This window comes from Quercus robur, chromosome 4 (assembly GCF_932294415.1).
Source record: "Quercus robur chromosome 4, dhQueRobu3.1, whole genome shotgun sequence".
In the NCBI taxonomy this organism is placed as follows: domain Eukaryota; kingdom Viridiplantae; phylum Streptophyta; class Magnoliopsida; order Fagales; family Fagaceae; genus Quercus; species Quercus robur.
The window spans coordinates 462,985-488,345 of NC_065537.1; the positions used below are offsets into that span (position 1 = coordinate 462,985).

Sequence of the window (25,361 nt, forward strand, 5' to 3'; positions counted from 1 at the left end):
GATTAAACTGGTGCAAAAAAATTTTACAGATGGAAAGAAACTACACTTTCCTCCTCAATTATATGATTTAATTGCCAACCAATGAATTCAAAAATTTTACTTTATCCATCCAAAGACTAATTGTAATTGCTTTTTAATACATGAGTTTAATACATTGACATTATAATAATATTGCTATGGATTTCTTTTCAACACATAATTTATACGTACAAACTGTAACTCTTTCGAACTGAAATCATTAAAGGAAAATCCAAGTTATAGAAAATCCAACTCAGCCCCAACCACATATTCACTAAATTTAATTAACACATCATAATAAAAACTAAATTACGTCAATAAAGGCGTTTGGGTTCATCACTAAGGCTTACAGCAAAATCACACAATACAGAGTGCTAATAGAACAAGTCATTCATGTACATTATCTGAATTACATTTGAGCAACACCAAAAAGAAAAAAGAAAAAAAGGGAGCCCTTCTTTTAAGTGACCTCACTGTTGCTGTTCCTGCACCAATTCAGCCTCATTTTCATCCCCTTCAATAGCTGTGGATGTTCCTTGTGATGTTGCCATTGCCATTACCTCTCCAGGAGGTGGGTGGTCAAACTTACAGGTTGCACCAAACTTGCATGTGCCGGTTTTCAAATAATACGGGCAGAGAACAGCACCCTGTCAGAGCGTATTGCCATATTAGTGCTCTCATATAGCAGCATTCATATGCATGTATAAAACACATGTAAACTACATATATAAAAAGAGGAAATTTTCAATTGTATCTCATCCCAATACCATTTCTTGCATATTTATATTTCCTAATGTGCCAGAACTCTTTGGCACCTGAGGCACTTGCCAGAGCACTTAAGTATCTACTAGTACAGTCTACTTGCCTGAGTGCAAAATTTCTTGCAAAGATTGAAGAGACAAGAAATGTTTGTGTGAAATATGAGGATATACTACATTTAATTCTAAGAACATGTACATTGCCTACCTCTCTCCTAGGTAAACCTGCAAGAGTGAGCTTAACAGCTTGTTGCTGAGCTTGTTTTAACAGTGATGGTGCAGAACGGTCAATAGGGTGATGGAACTTGCAATTTTCCCCGAACTTGCACTCCCCAGTCTTCATATAGAACTACAACATTTTTAAAAAGACAATATAGAATCATCAAGGGAGCATTGGTTTATTAATAAATAAAAAACTGACTTTGACAAAGTAAACCAAATCTAGATACAGAATGGAAATAAGAAATTCTGTAGACTGGATAAAACAGCCTTGACACCTGTCATAGCATTACAATACAAGCAGTGTAACAAGAACAAGCTAGATGGCCAGTTGGCCTCCAAATGTGTCAAAATCTAATTAATAATAATAACAACCCCCACCCCCCAACTTCTCTCCCAAACACTACAAAATCAGTTAAACCCCCTAGAGCCTCAAAATTGATAATCCTAGCAACATTAAATAATCACAATTCGACAGAAGTTAATAATTATAATAAGGCACTATTTGCAATTTTGAGAATTTAGCAGGTTGATAGCTCAGTTTTCAAGTTTAAGAGACACATGATACATCAGGTGGTAGTTTAGGGTGGTTTTTCTTGCGCAATTATTCTCATTAATAATAGAAATAGTAGTAAATGTTTCTACCAGTGCATCAACAAACATCTTCATAGTTGAATTGCTTCTTAATAGTTGAACCCCCAATTTTCATTCCATTTCAAGTGATCATCTAAAACTCTAGGTCTGTGACAAGCCAAACATCATATGCATTCAAAACTCAACCCAACAATGTAGACCTCCATTATAACTAGAGTACAAGTCAGGAAAAAAATACACACATCACATTCAATCTGTCCAGGTCGTTGAGGGTAGATAGTTGGGCCCACCTGCAGCAAGCAAAACAAGAAACATTCATCAGTCTTTCTTTTCTTTTTTTCCTAAAGTAAAAAAATGCATCAGTTCTTAAGTAATTACGACCATAATCACAGTGTCTAAAAAGATTAAGAAAATTTGTATCTTTGCACCAAATTATGTTTTTCTGGCAGGTAAAAAACTTGCAAAGCATACAAAGGACTGCTGGAACTAGAATTTCAAGAATGAGGGGGGCAAAGTAAAAACACTTATAAAAATTTAACCAATTTAAGATCATTAAAAATATGAAGCAGTTTGGGGGGCCAACCATATATATATATATATATATATTTTAAATTTACATAAATATAAAAGTGAAAAATCTAATTCTTGAAAAGTCTTCTATGTAGTTCTGCTCCTGAAAGGAACTCTTGAACGACCCATGACACAAATTTAATACTAGAACATCTTTCTGTAATCATAAATTACACACATCAATTTGTAAAAGATGGAAGTACAGGGCATGTGCAAAGAACTTGATATAGGGTCCAGGGTTTGTCCTGAGCCTGTGTGCACAAGGCACAAGCTGGACATACCACGTCTCAGATGCACTTGTGATGCATCCAGCTTGCATCCTATGCACACAGGACATCGGATGCAAGCAAAGTATGTATATGCTAAAGGAAAATCAGTAAAATGGAAAAATGAATCTGAACTTTGAGCCAAACCATCCCAATTCATTCTAGTGCAGAGAGAGAGCTAAATCTAACAATAGACCATTTTTTTTTTTTTGGGGGGGGGGGGGGGGGGGGGGGGTTGTGTGGGGAGGGGGCGAACAATAGTAACAATTTCCAATTTACCGTTGGCTGAGCCAATCTAGGGTCAATAGTCTGATAAATAGAAGCTGCTGGATTGACAACTCCAATGTTCAGATTGGTTGCTGGGGAGGCAACAATGGGAAGGCCTATTGCAGCGGCAGGTGGATTAATCGCTGCACAAAAATCTCAGTGAAACTTTGAATCACAAGTATTTAAATCAACAGTTGAATTAAGATAAATCATATATGCATCTGAAATCAGAAATAATGAATTTCAGCTTTGTAGGCATACCATGCCGGTCAGGATGGTTGTAGCGGCAAGTGGCACCATACTTGCAACTGATATACAAAAAAATGAAAGAAAGTTAAGAACTTTTGCTATTCTATACAATCTTAAGTCAATTGGGCATATATATCCAAAAATAATTTTTTTTAAAATTGACCACAAATAGGCAAATAGTCACCTGCCAGTTTTGAGGTAGAATGGACAATCAGCTTCACCCTGTTAGAAGCAAACGAAATGTGAGTAATGGAAAACCAGATTTTACTACATTGCAGAACCAATGAAACGAATAAAAAAAGGAAAAGGTAAGAGTGTCAGCTAGCATTTTGATGGCAGAAAAATTCCCCCCTCTATGGGAGGCCATGAAGCAAAAAGAACAGAACACCAAATTGACACCCAAAAAAGCACGAGGAGAGAAGGGGAGGCAGAAAGGCATAAAATATGTCCAGAAATATACTCAGAGGTGAAGCTAATAAACCATAATATCAAACTTCACCCAGAAATTAATATAAATTCACAAATTTAATTGAACATTACATATAAATAATGGCAGAATGAATTAAGCAATCCCTTAATAGTCAAAATTACATTACCGGTCTAACAGGAAGTCCCTTGGAGTTATATATTAATGCTGGGGTGTATGAAGCAAGACTATTAGCTAGTATTGCATCTGCAGTTGCTAGTGCCTTAATTGCTAATTCAGTCTGTTCACCATTACCATTCTCTTGCCCAAGCAAAGGTATCTGAATATCTTTTGGGTGATTGAACTTGCAGGTTGGACCAAATTTACAGTTTCCAGTCTTCATATAGAACTGTTTAACATTATACAGTATAAAAGAAAGCCAAATTAACAACACAAATAGACAACAATGCTCAAGAAGAAAAGAAGAGTTAAATATCTAACAGCACATGGGGGCTCAGATGGCCTCTCAGGTAATGCAGGCATGCCAGCATTCTCTAAAGCAACCTGAAACCAGGCAATGCATTACATTACTATAAATAAGGGGAATCAATCCACAAAACAGCTAGATGTGGCAAATTTTGAGAGAATAGAACCTACCTCAGTCACCAATTTATCTTTTGGATGATTAAACTTACACCTCAATCCAAACTTGCATCTTTGAGTTTTCAGAAAATACTACACATGGATGGGAAATGAAATAGTTACTTCAAATGATCAAGTGCATATAAAGAAAAAAGAGAACAATAGCTTAATGTACTACTCACTGGACAATCTGGCATCCCTGGTCTCTCAGGAAGGGATTCAGTTGTTGTAGCAAGAGGTGGAACCTGAATAAACAAGATATCAAATTATAGTTTCACTCTTTCAGAAATGATCAGCAAATAGGTAGAAACGTATAATCCAAAAATGATGTGCCAACAAGGAAACAAAAGTAGACACACAAACAGATTTCTAATTACAACAACCAAGCCTTATTCCCAAAAAATTTGGGTTAGCTATGGATTCTCAACAAACTAGTCAGGCTTCGTGATGTAGGAAGCATTAGCACCAAATTTATTTAAGATTTTCTTTCAAAATTTGAAATTATTTTTGAATTTGAATTTTGAATCTAGTTTTTAATGTTTAGGGTTTTAAGAGATTTGATTAAGCATTTTCCATATTGGTGTACTCCCTAAACCCTATTAAAATAGTGCTCTTGTAATTATGAAAGCGGTACTATTTGAATAAGAATTATATTATTATGATGAGTTGAGAATATGTCTCTTCCTTTGTTCTCTTTGTTTGGTGGTAATGTCAAACGTAGATTCTAGGTGGTAGAGCTTGTTATGTTGTTCCATTTTGCTACAATTTATTCTCTATTTTCCTACTGTGTTAAGAATCATTCTTTTCATCCATTCTATTCTATCCGAATTCATACTCTCTATTACTTCCTTAATTGACAAGTCATTTTCACTACTTCTATTAATATTATTTTTGGCCTTCCTCTACCTCTTTTCATACCCACAACTTGAATCAACTCATTTTGTCATTGTTGCATTAATCACTCTCCTATGAACATAACCAAACAATCTCAAATAACTCTCCTTTGTCCTTTCATCAATAAGGGCCACCCCTATCTTTTAGCAAAAATTTCTCATTTCGAATCCTATCTTTTCTTCTCAATAGGCCATAACCATAGGGCATAGTTAGCCTTAAAGCAGTCTAACAAAATTTTCCTTTTAACATGCCAAGAGCCTTATAGCACAGTGCCTATGCGTGGTCTTGTTTATGAGGTGAATATAGGTCGAATCCCCCCTTGTGTAACAACTAGATTATATTAAAAAATAAATAAATAAAACCCTTTTAACTTAATAGGTATTCTACAATCACCTCAAATACTCCTAATGTAATTCTAAACTTCATCTACCTTGCTCTAATCTTATACTATGATTCATATCCTCTTTAATCTTTCCATTTTTTATGAATTATTAAATCCAAGATATCAAAAGTTTTCGCATGTTGGTATCTCTTTGTTTCTACTTTTACCAAACTTGCATTCCATGTACTTTGTTCTAGTCCTACTTTACCAAAAGCTTTTGGATCCTAAAGTATCTCGCCAAATTTCTAATTTTCATTTTTTTAAGGGCAAAACTTAGATACAATACCTTATATACTGTTCCTTAGGTTCCCCTTTTAAAATTTAGTCATCTGTCTAATTTAAATACTAAAGTAAATGGGGCTAAGAATAGTGTCTTTCTATTTTCTTCTTCTTCTTTTCCTCCTTGGCCCATGAGAAAACCCCATTCCCCCATGGCTTCACACACAATCTCTAAAGAAGAAAACCCCTTGGCTTCAAACTCTCAGATTTCTAACTGAAATTAAGCAAAGAATGACAAAGGGGCTGGAAGTCCTTGCTGGTGAGGATCTTCTCTATTAATCCCAATATTTTCATGAGAAGATAGGTCAATTTGTTCGTATGCTTGGTTGGTTCACAAGTTCGATCTGTTTGTCTCCATTAATCCGATTGTATTCATTGGATCTCATCCTATTCATGCAAAAGATCAATTTTGCCCTCTTAGCTGCTAAGGTTCCAAAGATCTGTTCTTTGATTCATGTATTAGATAACCGTGATTCTTTAGTTTGCTTTTAGTTAAATACTCAAAGATCAAATAATGGATCTAATGGATTGTTTATTTTACTGAATGGTATTCTTCTTCTAGAGTGTGTGTTTGAGAGGAATGAAGCTATGGTGAATGGGGTTTTCTCATGGGCCAAAGGGAGAGGGAGAAAAGGAAAAAGAAAAAAAAAAAGGTGCTTAATGCCGTTTGCTTTAATTTTTTAATTAGATAGATGGCTAAATTCTAAACGGGGAACCTAAGGAACAATATACAAGGAACTGTATCTAAGTTTTGCCCTTTTTTTATATGTAGTGCCTAGGCACTACAAGAGGTGCTAGAACCACTAGGTATATTTCTAATTGATATTAACTCCACGTCTATTTTGCATCTATTAAAACTATATTATCTGAAAAAACATACCTCGAGGGACTTTCTCTTGAATAGATTTAGTAAGCTCATCCATCACTAGTGCAAAAGATTTGAATATTTCCCTTGTTCTCCCTTGTTCTTGTAAATAGGTATTAGAGTACTTCTCCTCCACTCACTAGGCCATTTGCTATCGCTTAAGATCTTATTGAAAAGGTTTGTCAACAAACATACAGCCACATCACCAAAGCACTTCTAATTCAAGTGGCACTTCAACCGATCCCATGGCTTTTGTAATTTTCATCCTCCTCAATGCATCCTTTACCTCATTCATTCTAATTCTTTGAAAATACATAATCGTTTTTATCTACAATTCATTCTAATTCTTCAACCAAAAAAAAAAAAAAAACCTACGGTTTTTATCTTTATTTGGGTTACTCAATTCAACATAAAAGACAAATCTTTTTATATACCTTCCACTCAAAAGTTTTTAAAATAACTTTCCCATCTCTCTTCAAAGTTCTATGTTTTTACTCTCTCTCTCTCTCTCTCTCTCATTATCATCTTTAAACAAGTGTGCTGTGCGGGCCTGTGTTGAATCCATATTGAGTGTTAACTCTAGGATCTTGAATTTATAAGTTATGTCAAGGAGCCCCAATTGCATAACTAGTCCTTTTGGGGTGTAACTAGATATGTGGCTACTGCTGTCCTTGGGTCGGCACAAATTGTATCAGAACAAACCTGGTAACACCATGTGGCTTAAGGCACTACAACACAACATGGGCCTTGGCAAGAATGTCAAGAATTTAAGTGGGGGAGATTGGGGTACCCCAACTTGTGCAAATTGGATTGGATTGGATTGTTTGAGTGCGTATTGTGTGGGGGTGTGCTAAGTCTCACATTGGTGTTTACTAAATGAATTTTAGGTTTATAAGTGATTATGAGGAGCCTTGATTGTAACTTAACTAGCCCTCTTGGGGTGTAAGTGCAAATGTGGCTAGCGCTTTCCTTAAGTCATTACATTAAGTCTCTTGTCTTCATTTTCCTTGACTTAGTATGTTTATAAATATTCTTTTCTCCTTCATTCGTCCCCAACTTGCTATATAATTCATTGTATGCCTTACATTCATCCTCTTGAAAAACCCTTTTTTGCTTTCCTCTTCACCACTTCTTAATTTTCATAACATCACCCCTACATCGAGGATGGCACCTATAACTCTCTCTCTAAACCTAATTGTTGCTTGAAACTTTGCATTCAACCGTGAAGTCTCCTTACTTGATCGCCTAGGTCCTTTAGAATCTACAAGTACATCCTCAACTATTCTTTTAATACAATTAGCCATTTCATTCTACATCTTATCAACATCTTTCTCCAAATTCTTGAGTTTCTTATTTCTACTCCTTCAAACCTCACCACCTAATCCTTAGATTTTTTTTGTCTAATACTTCTTCTTTTTCATCTCTCACCAGCTACCACCTTACAATCTTTACAACATCTACTATTCGCTAACTTGTGCTTTTCGACCAAGTGCTTAATGTTTTGTTCCTTAATTGCTAAAAAGTACAAAGAACTTAGGCCATGAATGTTGCATGCATAAAATTCAATATGGGCAACACTCCTGCAACTTGACATTTCTAGAAGACATAATTTCCCTCATAATTTGCAAGCAGTAAATTCCTGATTCCATTATGCAAATAATTAGAGGATTTGATCTATTGCTTCAGACTCACAAATATGGATTGAAAGATTACTAGTAGCTCAAACGTTGGCCATGACTAATACACATTACCGTGTCACAAACACAATTGGCAAAGAAAGAATTCATATAAACTAGAAGAATCCATGAAACAATATACAACAGTATACTAGTACTGCATGCACCACATACAGAAGAAATGCATCAGAGAGGCATCAGCATATCATTCTTTTAATTAAATATACTATGTTTTTTCAGGAATTCTATTCTAATTATTTTTTTAAAGTAAAAAAGTAAAATCCTTACCCTTCATAGAGAACATGCCTACAAAACTGTCATGGACTTAAAGTTAATTTGTGCAGAATAGATGTAATTACAAATGCACACTTTTCCATAATCAATATTCTAAGCTTGAGATGTTAGAAGTAAATTTAATGTTTTTTACAACTTTTATTTTCATCAGCTCCTTCTCTAAAAGATTTTTCGTCTTCTACATTATTCCTTCTCTGATACTCTACATCAATATCTTCCATATGAGGTTCTAATATGCAAAAGATCGTTAGGCATATCTTTCCATTGTACTTGGAGACATCTTACACCAATTTAACTGAGATTCCAAACAAATCCATAAAATTGATAACATAGGCTAACTAAAACTGAGATGAACAACAGCACTTTGAACCATCCCCACATATGGCATATTTAATATAACAATAAGTACTCAACTCAACTCTAATCGACAAAGCCATAATTCCAACTAGTTGGAGGAAATCTTGCAGACAATCTAGGGCATTTTGAACTTCTTGACCCACTTCTTCAATTAATTATAAAAAATTAAAAAAAATAAAAAAAAATAAAAACATAATCAAGTAAAAAGTAACTTCAAACCTGCCATTTAATAGAAAAACACAAATTATCAAACAAGAGAAACAATAGTGACTGGAGAAAAGTTACGTAAAACATATACCCCTCTTTCTTCCAAGTAGCTTGGGGACCATCCAGTATTTGATGATCAAATGAGTAAAACCAACTCACTGAAGTGAAATATCATCTAATTATAGTTACAGCCAATCATTCAAAATAGAGAACCAAAAAAATAGAAAAGAGAAAAACTAGGAAAATTAAGTTATGAATTTATAAGATTTAATATAATTATTGCTATATAGAAAATAGGACTTTTTTTTTTTAATGGGGAGGGGGGCAAGAGAAAACATGTATATAAAATTTTAATTTTTTTTTTCAAGCCCAACTCTGATGCCATGCCAGGTTACTGGTTGCATGTCCAGTGGCCTCTATAACAGCATTGTATAAAGATGTTGGAATTGTAGGAAAGCAAAATTACATTATAGATACAAAAGATAAGGTTTTATTTATTATCATCTGTAAGTTACACCCAATGGGTCCTGAGCTTACAACCTCACCCTCCACCTTGCTCTTACAAGGCAAGGAGATGCCATTTGAGCTAGAGCTCATTGGCTATAAGTTACACTTGATTAGCATACAACAAAATTATACCAAAGATGCAAATGATAATCATGAAAGCTATTGAATACCAATTTAAAATAATTAAATAAAAAAAAAAACCGGAAATTCAAAATATAAGCAAATTAGTCTCATAATAATGTTTATCCATGCATTCAGGTAAAACCATATAATTCTTGGTAAGGCATAGTTTACACCATTAATTCACTCATATATTAAAACATAGTTTATGAGAACATATAATTTACTAAGCCACTGTACTACTACTACTACTATTGTATGATAGTGTTTATATTGGTATTCCAATAAAATAACATCATTAGAAGATAGCAAAAAATCGTCACCTCTTTCCAATCTGGGATTCCACCCTCAGGAACCCAAATAGGATGGTCAAACCTGCAGCTATCTCCAAATTTACAGGTTCTTGTGAGCATATAGTGGGCACAATCCTTCTCTCCTGGCCTCTGTGGATATATAGGCAAATTGCTTGCACTGTCGAATCTAGGGCGCTTGCCTAAAGAGTTTGTAGAATACCAAGCTTCAGTTTGCCCAATTGTGTTATGGGCACCCAAAACAGTCTGATGGTAGAGCACTATAGTACGTAGTAGACAAGTATATACAAGAAAACCACAGGAAACATATATGTTACTATATAATAAGTATGGCTTAAAAGCTAATTTGGTAATAAGAACATACATTTACTAGTAAGCTTACATAGAATAAATTTTGTAGCAAAAATAAAAGGAATTAAATGCAAAATTAAGCATCATATTACTGGCTTTAAACAGCCATTTCTATGTAGTTCAATAGACATCTGAAAATATTGGATCTATCTAGTAAGATCATACACTTTTTATTTTTTTTTTTTAATCATAAGATAACTACAAGTTAAAATAGGGTGAGATGATTTCATATAAGCAAATACTGAAATTTATTAAATACAAAATTATGAAAATAAACGTAACATTATTGGCATAAGTTTCTATATAAAGCAGCAATCAATCGGCCAAGTTAGAGGCCATGCCACACAGGTAAGTGAAAGACAGATTCTTTCAATCCACCTAGTTATAAACCTAAGTGCCAATGTTACAAAAAAAAAAAATTTAAGGACTTGGAACTCTTATGCCCAGGTAATATTAGGCAAGCACCCAATATCTCCTTGACAACATTCCTTTAGTCACTTTTCTATGAAGAGGTCATGCATTTGATACATCACACCCAAAAAAAAATATATTTAATAATCTTACACATATGATTAGGAGCAAGAAAACTTTCAAAAAAGTAATCTCCATAACCAAACTATAACTTACAGAAAAGACCATTTCCTTAACTTACAGTGTCCTTTAATATCCATGATAAATAATGCAACCACCACATTAGTACTGTTGCTACTAATAATGACTTGAAAAAACTTTCCAGCAAATGTTCTGGTGATTTCTGAATAGATTGCAGTCACAGATTGACTTGATTTTTAGGCTCCTCAAAGGTATTTGCTTACTTGGAAACTTAATTTTAAGATTCATGAGTCATGACAACCCATAGTCTGATTGGGTTACTAGTTGGTACAAAAAACTCGAGCATAAACACATCCCTTATCATAAGCTTTTATTTTCTTTTCAGTAATCATCTCATGTGGCAAATTGCATGAAACCAACAAGGGTAACACCTAAGCTTCCTTTAAGCTGCACTTTTAGAATGCACACGCAAGTATCAATAAACGTTGTTGCGTAGGAAATGCTGTCTGGTAATTTCCTACATAAAAGTGATCTAAACTACTAACCCAAAACACACAAAAAGGAAAACAAGAGCAGTGGTAGCGATACAAACTAATGTGGCACAAATCGCAAACAAAGAAACTCAAACATGTATGTTGCCTGAGTGGCACCAATCACATTAATTCTAAACTCAAACAAGGAGTAACGCTAATGAGAATACAAATTGAAATGTCACCAATAAGCAATTCCAAACATTTATTAATATTTCCAAAACAACAATTACATAAACGGAGAAGCACTACACACATAGATATGAAAAATGCATTTTGTATCAAATTAAATGAAATCTAGCTCTGCAAAACCTAATCGAAACAGCATAATTGAATTGAGGAGTACATTCTCTCAATAACAAAGGAGGAGACGATTATGTAGAGTGAGAGAGAGAAAGAGAGTAGGGCTAACCATCGGAGGAGCGTTTGAGGGCGGCGAGGGCGTCGGAGGCATCGGACCAAGAAGATTGGGAGGCCAAATGCGACGTGGCATTGGGAGTGGAGGAGGAGGTGGAGTAGTGGAAGCCGCCGTCGTACATGGCTGCGGAGGTGGAGTATTTAGCGGCGGCGGAGGAGGAGGAGGAGTATCGGATCAAGCTGGGTACGTATTGGTCGGAGTTTAGAGAACGGGAAGACGACGTCGTATAGGAGGAGGCGTTGGGTGTGGGAGTAGCGGCAGCTCCGTAGACTGAAGAAGTGGAAGATGAAGAAGACGAAGGGTTGTAGCCGTACAATTGATGAGCCATCCAAATCCCAATCCCCAATTATTATTTTATTTAAATCTTTAAAATCAAAAACCAATCCTACCCTACCCTACCCTACATGTGTGATGCTGCTGCCTTTTTCTTTTTCTTTTTCTTTTTTTCTAGGTAAATGCTAGGTAAAAGCTAATGCCCTTCTCTCCCCCCCAAAAATTGAAAGAAGAAGGTAAAAACCAATGCAAAGCTGTTCAAAACTGATCAACTTAATCCTTAATTATCGTGACAAAAATTAAGATAAGTAACTATTTAGGGACTAAATAGGATTTAGATGCCAAATTAATCACTTTTGAAATGCTTTTTTTATATATACAAGATAGAATTCTACTCTAACCTAATCTAAGTATATATGTGTGTAAAGCTCCCTCTTAAAGACTTGAACTTCGGCTCTTACTGTCCACACTCTACAAGTATTTATACTTGTAAAGTGATCATCGCACTAAAGGCATGTGGTGATACTTTTGAAATGCTTTTGATATAACTGATATTAGCTCAACTCTTAATGATACTTACTGTATTTTACCATTTTCCTAATATGTACTACACTCATTACTATATTTGCAAAAAAATAGTAATCATGATATATTATAATTTCTTTAAAATTTTACATTACTTTATCAATTAAATTCAATTGCCTATCAAAAAAAAAATTTTAATTCAACCAAGTACTTGAATTCACCAATAAATTATGTGAACATTAAAAATTGAGTAATTATAGAATACTTCTGAAATATCAAAAATGCATATTCTTTTCTCTCACATAATAGTGGATTTCACATAATAGTGCGTATTTATAGTACTCTCAGAGTATTCAATAATTTTTCCTAGGAAAGGGTATCACTCCAATAGCACTCATCATATTTATGCTTTGCAAAATTATTAGGTGCTCCCAAGGTATAGTAACATGATACTCCTTTTAGATCTCACTATAGGATTCATCATAAATGTGATAGAGGTGTGAGATACACGGCAAGCCTTAAGCCTATGCCACTTAAACCTATCATAAGTGAGCTTTAAAAAAAAAAAAAAAAAAAAGTGTGTTGTACATTTTTTTTCCTCCACTTTTAAAAGGATCCAATAATTTTTTTTTTTTTTTTTTTTTTTTTTGAGAAAGAGACCATTATATTATTACTGAAGGCTAGTGAAATCAGCCTCAAGTACAGATAAAAGGTCTGGTGGTACATCTTCCATCCAGATTGACATATGTGATAAAAATTGTGATTTTCTTGCTAAAGAGTGCGCTAAATTATTACCCTGTCTACGTACAAGAGATGTTTTAAACTCAGATAGGTGTGTACTGAAGAAAATAATATCTTGCACTAGATGCCCATACGTTGTAAAGTTCCTGCACTCCATCTTCAAGGCTTTATCCAAAGACTCAGAATCTCCTTCCAGAATGATCCGCTCAAAACCCAGCTCCAAAGCAAACTCTAGAGCCCGTCTTGCAGCTGGGGTCTCGACTTCTATAATTGAAGGTGGCAGTGGGATTTGTTGTGCGAGGGATGCCATGACGAGGCCATCACTGTTGCGCACCACGATCCCAATTCCTACTGTGTCTTTGTCGGCAAATGTGGCACCGTCGAAGTTAAGTTTGTACCAATGATCCGGAGGCGGTGTCCACCTAGCTGGTTGCTTTGTCGTTGGCGTTGTTGATGTGAAGGGGCTGGAGTGGGACTCAAACCGTTGCTCCCGAGGGTGCTCCAGTACCTTATTCAGAGGTATTGTAGGTTTGCCCAAGCGAGGGTTATTCCTACGCCTCCACAAGTTCCATAATACCACCATGAGAAGCTCGGGTTCTTTCAAACCTGCAAAAACAGAAACAATAAATTCAGAGAAGCACGTGTTTTGCCTGAAGATAGCTTGGTTCCAGGATGGAGTCGCCGTCCATATGCTCTGTAAATCGGGGCAATGATACAGAGCATGGAGTGTGTCTTCTTCTTGCTGTTTACAAATCTCACAGAGGTTGTCGGGGACGATTTTACGTCGCATCAGATTTGCTTTGGTGGGGAGTGAGTCTTTACAAGCTCGCCATAACAGATGCTTCACCTTATTCGGGAGATCAAGACTCCAGAGCTTCTTCCAGAGCTGTTGCAGGGGATTTGGCGTTGAAGAACTTGGCTGGCGGGCTAGGCATGTGTCTTGCAGAAATCTATAACCCGACTTGACCGAGTATACACCGTCCGGATTAAAAGGCCAGATCAGGATGTCCTCTTGTAAGGATTGGCACAATGGGATGCTTTTGATCGTTGAGGCTTCAAATTCATAGAAAGTGCTATCAATTAAGTCTTCATTCCATGTCCTATTCTCTTGGTCAATGAGTTCTCCCACCCTATTTATCACACAACCCTCTGCCATTGGTGTGATGATTTTCGGACATCCAGGTTTAGGCAGCCAGTTATCACCCCACACTTGCACCGAAAATCCAGCTCCAATACGCCATAGCCCACCCCGTTTTATCACCTCCCTTCCTTTGATTATGCTCTTCCAAGCATGAGATGCACTTTGTGGACATTTTGCTTCCAAAACCGTGGAGTTTGGGAAGAACTTGGCTTTGAATACTCTATAGAAGAGAGATTGAGTGTCATGTAATAACCTCCATGTCTGTTTTGCTAGCAATGCATCATTGTACAAAGCGAGGTCTTTAAACCCCATACCACCCTGGTTTTTTGGTTTACATAAGTCTTGCCACTTGGTCCAATGAATTTTTCTACGATCACCCCTTTGACCCCAAAAAAACCTACAAATCAAGGCTTCTAATTCATGACTTAGAGAAATAGGAAGCTTAAAGGAAGCTTAAAACAACTCATCGTATAGGTGGGTAGGGCTTGTGCAACGGCCTTAATCAAAACTTCTCGACCCGCTTGAGATAAAAGCTTTGCTTCCCATCCTTGTAGTTTCTTCCATATTTGTTGCTTGATGTGAGTAAAACTCTCCTTTTTATTCCTACCAACAAGAGAGGGGAGGCCCAAATACTTCTCATAATGTTGTATCACTGTAACACCAAGCATATCCTTGATTAGATTTTGCATTTCCCTTGATGTAGATTTACTGAAGAAAAGTGTAGTCTTGGCCCTATTAATTTGCTGCCCCGATGCTCTTTCATATGTGGCCAATACCTGCAACAAACTTTGGCATTCACTCTCCTTAGCTCGACAAAAAATCAAGCTATCATCAGCAAAGAGGAGATGAGTTATTTTGAGTCCATTTTGGCAAATAGACACTCCTCGAATGTCGCCTTTGGTGGCTACCTTCCGTATCAAACCATGTAGCCCTTCCGTACACATGAGAAAAAGATAGGGGGAGAGGGGATCGCCTTGCCGAAGTCCCCTTGTGGGTGAGATCTCTCCTTGGGGTTCCCCGTTGATCAAAATAGAGTAAGATGCAGTAGTAATGCATAACATCATGAGTTGTACCCATCTCTCATTGAAACCCATTTTTACTAGAACTTTCTCCATGTAGGCCCATTCAACTCTATCGTAGGCCTTACTCATATCCAACTTCAAGGCCATCAAACCGGTTTTGCCCTTAGTGTGATTCCTCATGTGGTGTAAAGTTTCAAAAGCCACTAGGATATTATCTGAAATCAAACGATCAGGTATAAAAGCACTTTGATGATCAGAAATAATATGGGGCATGATATTTCTCAGTCTATTAGCTAGGACCTTTGTAAAAATCCGATACAACACGTTACTCAAGCTTATGGGCCTAAATTATGTCACATGATCCGGGCTCTTTACTTTAGGGATTAAAGTTATAAAAGAGTGACCTAGTGATTTAGGCAGAGTACCTGTGTTTAGATAATGCAGTATAGTTTGAGCAACATCTGACCCAATCAAAGACCAGTAGCTTTGGTAAAACAAAGGAGGCGTACCGTTGGGGCCAGGTGACTTCAAGGGCGCCATCTGCTACACTGCCTTTTCAACCTCTTCAATAGTAAAATCAGAGAGCAACATGTCATTCATGTCATCAGTGACCACATGAGGCATAGTCTCCAAAACTTCGTCCATGCCATCCGGACTAGCCGTTGTGAAAAGGTCTTTGTAGAAATTAACAATGATCTCATTCACTTCAGATTGTCTAGTGCACCACCTGCCTGTGGAATCATACAACTTTGTAATGTAATTACGGCACCGTCGTTGGGAAGCTCTAGTATGGAAAAATCTGGTGTTCCGATCCCCATCTTTCAGCCAAAGGATTTTTGCTCGTTGCGCCCACATTTTAGCTTCCTTGTCAAGAAGCTTATTAATCTCTTCCTCCAAAATTCTCATATTTCTTGAGTCCCCTGTACGTAGTGAGTCCCTCTCCGCTTGTTGTAAAGTTTTTCTTTTTTGTTGTAATTCTCGTTTCACACTTCCAAATGACTGCTTACTCCAGCGTGTTAATGCCATGCCACACCTATCAATCTTTTTCACTGCCCTTGTATCCCACGTGTCTGTCATTTGCTCTGCCCATACTGCTTCAATTGTATTAGTGCAGCCCTTTTCCGTCATCCACATCTGTTCAAAACGGAATGGTTTTTGAAAACCGGAATCCATGCCCTCAGGTGTAATCCATAGCGGTTTATGATCCGAGGTTGTTGTGTCTAAGTGATAAATTTTTGTATCCGGGAACATTGTGAACCACTCATTTGTCGCCACAGCTCTGTCCAACCTCTCCCACACAGTAAAATCCGGATAATGTTTATGCCAGGTAAATGGAAACCCCACAAATCCTAAATCCATAAATTCACATTCATCAAGGGTGTCCCTGAATAACTGCATTTGACTGTGAGGTCTTGCTCGTCCGCCCTGTTTTTCCGACTGTTGCACAATTTCATTAAAATCCCCGGCGCAAAACCAAGGAGAACCACTCCTTCTCTTCAACTGTCTCAGCTTGGTCCAGGATTCATGCCATTTTTGTGTGTCCGGTTCGCCGTAAAATCCAGTAAATCTCCACTCATCTTCCTGGTTTTTGTTTATAATGGTATCAATATGATTGGAAGAGAAAGTTGCAATATCTAACTTAAAATCTTCCTTCCAAAACAGTACCAGACCCCCTGCCTTATTCCTTCTTGGTACTTCAAACATATGCTTGAATTGAATTTTCCTCTGAACTAGTTCTAGCCTTGCTCTATCGGTCCATGTTTCGGCTATAAACACGACCGAGGGATCTTTTGCCCACACCAAGTCTGCGAGCTGATCTTCTGTGCGCAGGTTCCCAAGCCCGCGACAGTTTCACACTAAGATACTCATTGCTTCTGGCAATATTTGGACAACAGCCTCTGCCAATATCTGGGTGTTTTCCTGATCAAAGTGAGAAACCGCAAGTTTCTTATTTGGTAACTCAGTCTGATGTGTGAGTGGTGGTGCTGCTCTTTTTTGCTTCACTGGTTCTGTCTTTTGTAATACATCTACTCTGTCAGTTCTGGTGAATCTCTTCCATGTACTTGGGGAGTGAGTGTTGCTATGGAGTTTACTTGGATTGGGGGTGTCATGGAAGGTTTCGGAGTTGGAGATTGGTTGATGGGAAGGTATAATGGATTGTGTGTTTGACGTTGGTGCATGGGAGTGTAGTATGGGATGTGTGGGTTTCGCATGAGAAAATGTTTTGGTTTTGGTTTGTATTGTTGGCTTTATTGCATGGGAAAATATTTTGGGTTGTGTGGGCTCCATAGTGTTATTAAGAGGCAAGTATGATATATGGGAAGGTATAATGGGTTGTGTGTTTGACATTGGTGCATGGGAGTGTAGTATGGGATGTGTGGGCTCCACTTGAGAAAATGTGTTGGTTTTGGTTTGTGTTGTTGACTTTGTTGCATGGGAAGATATTTTGGGTTGTGTGGGCTCCATAGAGTTATTAAGAGGCAAGTATGATATTTGGGAGGATATTTCGGGCTGAGATGATATTTGAGTGGTCATGGGGGCTATTTCGGGATTAGTGGGATTATTTTGGGAAGGTGTATTTCCTGGCACTTTAGTGTGGATGTGATTTCCTCCTCCAGATATTTCAACATAATTCAGAGCGTCATCAATGTCATTAATCTGCTCCTCAAACGTATCAGTGGCTTTATGTGTGGGCGTCAACTCCAGGTTACATTGGCCTTGTACAGCTGGATTGATCTCAGTTTGGAAAGTTGATTTGAAATTTGAAACCGATGTATCCGCCTTTAATGCGCTTGTCTTTTCCATGTCAGTAGGTGTCTGATCAACCACCACTGTCTTTGTCGCCGGCGGCCACCGGGTGGGGCTATTCCGGCCTGTGGCTGCTTCCTTTCGCTCATAGAAACCAGGGACCATTATTACTGCCTTGCTTGACCCCCTGAACGGAGCAGCCCGTAGCCAAGCACCATAGTGTTTGTCTTTCTCCTCCAAAGTACCTGCACTATCAATCCACAAGTCACAGTCACAGTCAGAGTGTGTTAAACAGCCACACCAATAACAGAGATTAGGTAGGCGTTCAAATTTGAACGAAACCCATTGCTCCTTTTTGTCTTCAAGAGCCACCACTCTGCCTCGGCAAAGGGGTTTTGATATATCTACCCATATTTGGACTCGCATAAAGCCGCCTCCGTCCTCAGTTGGAGTGTTTGGGTGGCGTAATACTTGCCCCGCCGTTTCGCACAACCCTTCTGCCACTTTTGGATTCATGAATCTGATCGGGATGCCGTGCACTTGCACCCAGAAGTGAGTGTAGTTAAAAGAGAGGTTCTCCCCTTCTGATTCTTTACTATATCGCTGAAGCACCATAAGGTGTTTGTCAAACGTCCAAGGTTCATTTGCCATAATTGTTTCCACCTCTGTCTCATTGTCAAAAGTGAAAAGAATAATATGGTTGCCCAGATTTTTCACTTTGAACCCGTTTTTGGATCGCCACAGTGGCTTGAAAGTTGCCGCTATCGCTTCAATATTGAGAGCTCGCTTTGTTAGGAATTTCGCAACAATAATATATTCCGTTGTTGCTAAGTCATTTTTCAACTGAAACTTGGGTTCTTCTTGCTGTGTGAGTGAGAGTCCATTCCACTGTCTTGTGAGATCCTCCATGAGAGAAGTCAAGACGTAAGAGTCGTACCGTGAAAGTATGTCTTTTCTAAGAAAGCTAAACAAAGAAACCTAAGTGCAAACTTGTTACGCAAAGGGACACCAGCACCTTCAAAGAGGGACGACAGTTCTACAGTCGAGGAGAGGTTTTGCAGACCAACCTTCACCAGTGACAGAGAAACATTGGCCCAAAAAACTTAAAAGGATCCAATAAATTAAGTAATCATAGAAATATTACAAATTTTATTACATAGATAGGTCATACAAATTGTTGTGTCATCAATTACAATGGTTAATGGGTATTAAGAGAGAGAGAGAGAGAATGTCAGTTTTAAGCTAATTGCGCACACGTGTGTGAGTGTGTGTATAAAGCAAATTTGATTTCAAATTTGAATATAATTTTGCGCATGTGTTTCATTTAATTTTTAAATTGTTCATGCCAATTTTTTTTTGAGATAATTACAATATGCTGCTAACACCATAACTTTAATTCTTTCCCCCCTAGGAAAAAGTATTTTGTATCAAATGATACTACGTCATTCGTATCAAAATCCAATAAATGAGAGACATGTATGCAAAAATAACTAACCCACCATTGTTAATGGTTTAGTTATTTTTTGCTTACATATCTCACACTTATTGGATTTTGATACTGCTGGCATAGTATCATTTGATACCAAATACCTTCTCCCCCCCTAGAACCTAATGCAGGAGCATCTTCTAAGTTGTTTTAAGATGTCTTTGTTTGAGTTCTAGCTAGCAGCCTTAGCTATTAAGAGCAGTTAGTTACAATTATCTTTGTGTCTTAACAAGAGCCTTAAGGCAATTAGCTTATATAGTAGTCATTCTTATCTAAATTAATTAGTCTTGTTAATGAGTTACTTACTTTTATTAGATGTAACCAGTGTTAGTTTGACACTTGGCAAGATACTAATGGTTGTTAGTTGTAAATCAGATTGTATAAGTACTCTTGTACTCTCATTTTGTAACCATTTTTTTTTAGAATTAGTGATTTTAAGTCTTTGTGTGCTTTTCTTTGGAACTTAGTGTTCTTGTAGAGGTGCCTAACCACCTACTAAGTGTTCTAAGCAATTATCATTGCTAAACAAACCCAAAACAGTTCATCCTACACACATTCCCTACACTAGTTTGGTAGCAAAGCCTGTGTTAGGAGTCTATATAGTGTTTTATTTTGATGACATTTTAGTGTATTCTAAGAGCTTGAATGTTCATGTTGAGCATCCTAGAAGAGTGTTTGAGTTGTTAAGAGAGTATAAATTCTATGCAAACACAAAGAAATGTACTTTTGCAATAGATCAAGTGAGATTTTTGGGGTATGTCATTTCTGCAGAAGGTATCAAAATGGATTCTTCTAAAGTGCAAGCCATTCTTGAGTGGCCAATTCCCAAATCAGTCAGTGAAGTACAAAACTTTCATCTCTTTGCCACTTTTTACAAAAGATTTATCCAGAATTTCAATTCAATAGTAGCACCTTTGACTAATTGTTTGAAGCAAAAGAAACTAGTTTGGTCAGTTCAAGCCAATGGCAATTTTGCAGCACTCAAGAAGGCTCTTACTATAGCACCTGTTTTGCAAGTCCCAGATTTTGAGAATACTTTTAAGTTGGATACAGATGCTTCAATCCATGGTATTGGGGAAGTTCTTAGTCAAGAAAAGTAAGCTTATAGCCTTCTTTAGTGAGAAACTCAGTGGTGCTAAATTAAACTATTGTACTTATGATTTAAAGTTATAGTTCAAGCTATCAAGCATTGGAATTACTATCTTTCCTATAAAGAATTTATTCTTAATACTAATCATGAGGCACTTAAGCACCTACATAACTAGCTAAGTTTGCATAAAAGGCATGCCAAGTGGGTTGCCTATTTACAACAATTCAATTTCTACATAAGGCATAAGGCGGGTGTCTTAAATAAAGTGGCTGGTGGCCTAAGTCGAAGACAGCCCTTGCTTTCCCATATGCAAGCTTTGGTACCTGGCTCTGATGTGTTCAAGGAACATTACATGGGTGACAACAAGCTACAGCCTATTTTAGCTATAATCAAGCAAGGCAACTATGCAGCCTATCTTGGTTTTTATGAGAAGGAAGGCTTTCTATTCAAAGGAGTTCAACTTTGTGTTCCTAATTTTTTTTGTAAGGGATCAATTGCTACTTGAAGTGCATAATCAAGGGAGGGAGAGATATGACTTTATCTCTGATGCAACATAAGTACTTTTAGAAAGGCATGGAGGCAGATGTGTCTAAACTGGTTCAAAGGTGCTTGGTTTGTTAAAAATCCAAGGGGACAGCCACTAATTCAGGCATCTATCTTCCTTTGCCAGTGCCTACCAAGCCATGGGAGTGCATAAGCATAGATTTTGTATTAGGGTTGCCTCCAACCACAAGAAGGGCATATAGTATTTTTGTTGTATGTGGTTGACAGATTTAGCAAGATGACTCACTTTATCCCTTCTAGAAAATTAAATAATGCTTCACATGTGATTGATCTCTTCTTTAGGGATGTCTACAAGTTGCATAGGCTACTCCATTCCATTGTTTCAGATAAGGACACTAAGTTCCTCGGCCATTTTTGGGGGACATTGTGGAAGAGTGGGAAGCAGCCTTGACTATAGCACAACTTTTCATCTTCAAACTGATGGGTAGTTAGAAGTGGTGAATCGAAGTTTAGGGAACCTTTTCTAATGCCTAGTTGGGGACCATCCTAAATAGTGGGAGGGATTCTGCCCATAGCAAAATTTGCTTTCAATAGTTCTATCAATAGAAGTTCAAATTATAGCCCTTTTGAAATTGTGTATGGCAACAATCCTAGTAGTGTGACTGACTTGGTAGCTTTACCAATGCCCAAGAGAGTTCATCCAAAGGCTAAAGATATGGCAAATGTTATGCATCAAGTTCATCAACAAGTGAAGATCAAGTTAGAAGTAACCAATGCGAAGTACAAAGCAATTGTTGACTTACGTAGGAAACATGTGGTATTTGAGGTTGGAGACTTAGTTTGGGTGTTGATTTCTAAAGATAGAAGACTAGAAGGATAGTATGCTAAGTTGAGACAAAGGAAGTACGGTCCTTGTAGGGTTTTGAAGAGAATCAATCACAATGCCCATGAGAATGAGCTACCTTCCCACTTGTCTATCTTTGATATTTTCAATGTGTTGCACCTTACTCCTGTTGAGGTTCAAAATATTACAAGTATTGAAATCCAAAACTAATGGGCCCTCAAAGACAAGAAAGGCCCAATCCGTGAGCTAAAGCCCATTTGAAATGGGTAAAAGGAAGCCCAAGCTCATGAATGGGTAAGCCATGGGCCTTAGAGAAGGAAGAAAAAGCAGAGGAAGTTTGACCCAACCTTTGTGAGAAGAGCTCCTAAGGAGCCTAGAAAGAGACTAGACTAGGATACCTTAAAGTTGCCAAAACCAGGGAGGGGAATCCTTGGGAAATGCAGGAAAGAATCAGCTGAGGAGTTGGACAGCTCAGGGAAGCACGCTCATGGACACGAGGGACGAAGAAAGACATGTCCCATTAGCCACCTACAACTCAGAAGAAAAGGCTTTGAAAACAGATGATGACTTAGGAACCAGCACTTGATGAAGGGAGGCCTGGTACCTTGGGAAAAGCAAGAAGGTGAACTATGAAGGAAGGTGGTTGGGGATCTTTTAGTCTGACAGGGAGGAATCTGCCTATTTGAAGAAAAAAGACAAAGAATGAGGCAGCCAAAAAGGGGTTCTAAAAAGTCTCTCTAAAAGTATTGGAAAAGGGTATTAAAAGTCAACCTTGAGGACCCCCCGAAAAGAGAAAGGTCAGCTGGGGACTTTTTGGGAGGAAACCTCAAAAGAAGAATATAGTGAGAAAATGAGGAAAGGACCAGCCACCAATGTTGCTGACATAACATTGGTTCTAGTACTCAGGGCAGCAAATAAAGGGAATCAATAGTACGCCAAAAACCTTAAAAATGTACTATAAAAGGGGGGTCAAGCCATCAGCAAAACTCATTCAGCAACAATTAATCAGAGAAAAAAAAGCATTAGATAGAGCCACTAAACCTCAGGAAAATAGAGAAAAGAGAGAAACACTGTAAGAGACCCTGTGATAAGTGCTTGAGGATACACTTGGAATCAAAGGGATTCAAACCTCACAAGTCTTGGAAGCCTACAAAGAGCTATCTAAGTTTGTGACATTTGAACTTATTTGAACCTCGTGACATATCCCAGTGAGAAATAGGGTCCAATGTACTAAAAATTCAATGTAATGAACATATCACTCTATTTTCTAAGGATCCCAGATGCCCTTATTTGCACCTTTTAAATAATCATTTACTATTCCTCAACCACTTATTTTACAATATGTATATGTTTGCATATATAAATGTGTATGTGTTATAGGGCCCATGTTTTGTGCACAAATTGATTCGTAATCAGCACAATATAGCTGCAGTGAACCAAGTTTAGTCCACCAACAAACAAATATAAAACTTTTTGGAGGCCCAAGATTCCCGTTATCACTTGGGCCTAAGTACTGACCAAAACAAGAACCCACAACTCCTTACAATGATCCAAAGGAGGCCAAGAGCACTTTGAGGCCAAGTGTTTTCTAAGAAGGGCATCCTAATGCAAGAGCATTTTTTAAGCTGTTTTAAGATGTCTTTGTTTAAGTTCTAGCTAGCAATCTTAGTTGTTGAGAACAGTTAGTTACGTACAACTATCTTTGAGTTCAAACAAAAGCCTTAAGGTAATTAGCTTATATGACAGTCATTCTTATCTGAATTAGTTAGTCTTGTTAATGAGTTGGTTACTTGTATTAGATGTAATCAGTGTTAGTTTGACACTTGGCAAGATACTAATGGTTGTTAGTTGTAGAACATATTGTATAAGTATTCTTGTACTCTTATTTTGTAACCAATTTTTTGAGAACTAGTGATTTTAAGCCTTTGTGTGCTTTTCTTTGGAACTTAGTGTTCTTCTAGAGGTGCATAACCACCTACTAGATGTTCTAAGCAACTCTCATTGCTAAACAAACCCAAAACAGCTTAGCCTACACATATTCCCTACACTAGACCCCCAAGCACTTTGTGCATGGGGATATGCCAATTCAGCTATAAGGCCATTAAATTTATGCTAAAATGAATGATACATTAACACTAACACAGAAGTCAAGAAAACCACAATAATAACAATCCTCATTCACCTAAGCAAGAATATCTCACATGCACACCTCTATAGTTCTATGGGTGGAATCCAATTAGATTTTCAATTGAAGTCTAATTTTGCATCACATGTCCCATTTAATTTTTAAATATTTGTGCAAAATGTGTTATTAGTACAAAAGCTGAAGAGTAAAAAAAAATGTTTAATCTAACTTTGATAGGGTATTGACGTAATTGTTGGCAATAGGAATTAGGAAAAATTAAAAATAAATAAATAAATAACTAAAATGGAATTTACATTTATATTAGACTTAGGTTATGTTTGGATCCGGTTGAAAATTGCCAGCACGTTTGTGTTGGCTTTTTTTTTTTTTTTTTTTTTTTTTTTTTTTTTCACGTGTTTTAGAGACAAATTTCACTGTTACGGCTATTGTTCATGAACAGTAGCCATAAAAGTTGACTTTTCAACACATCAGTAGGTCCCGTGCACTGTTCACGGGAGCCACAAACCTCACTTTTTAGCAATTTTTTCATTAAAAATGGGTCTCACAGTACTATTCACACATTTAAAAATTATTTTGCTACAATATTTTTCAGTATCAATTTTTTAAGTTTAAGTATCAATTTTATATTTTCAAATATACAAATATTATATTTAAACTTTACAAACTTTTAATAGGCATTTAGTTATGCTTATTTGTAAATGTATCTCATGCCTATATACATAAGATTACATGCTAGTTACTAAATTTAAGCCCAATTGTTTTAGTAATTAGCCCATTGACTTTAACATGCATGCATGCATGAATAAACATAAAAATGAACACAACCACAAAAAATCATAGTCATAGTACACAAAGAGAAAAACCCCAAGTATTGTGCAAGAAAACCTCTTAGGGACATCACAACACCACATATAAAATTGGAAAATGGAAAGCATAACAACACTGAATGCACTATTATTTGGATTTCTATGTGTTATACTCAAATCATTGAGAGGATTTGAAAGTGTCTTTGAAGTAACACAAAAAGACCATTCAACACTAAGTAGTATGAAGCTAAGAATTTACGTTGGCCTAATAGGCATTGAAATTCAGGAATGACAACGAGATGG

General features: G+C 37.0%; 1 protein-coding gene across 1 annotated transcript; it reads right to left on the minus strand.

Annotated features, from left to right (window-relative positions):
- Positions 1–271: 271 nt before the first annotated feature.
- On the minus strand, positions 272–12,087 carry LOC126720264 (zinc finger CCCH domain-containing protein 37). Its single transcript, XM_050422584.1, has 12 exons — positions 11,727–12,087; positions 9,894–10,141; positions 4,172–4,234; positions 4,005–4,082; positions 3,849–3,911; positions 3,538–3,756; positions 3,126–3,163; positions 2,954–3,000; positions 2,705–2,835; positions 1,832–1,879; positions 985–1,125; positions 272–665 (listed from the first exon to the last, which is right to left on the minus strand). The coding sequence occupies exons 1-12, from the start codon at positions 12,058–12,060 to the stop codon at positions 489–491; spliced, it is 1,587 nt and encodes a 528-aa protein (XP_050278541.1). The 5' UTR covers positions 12,061–12,087; the 3' UTR covers positions 272–488.
- Positions 12,088–25,361: the final 13,274 nt, after the last annotated feature.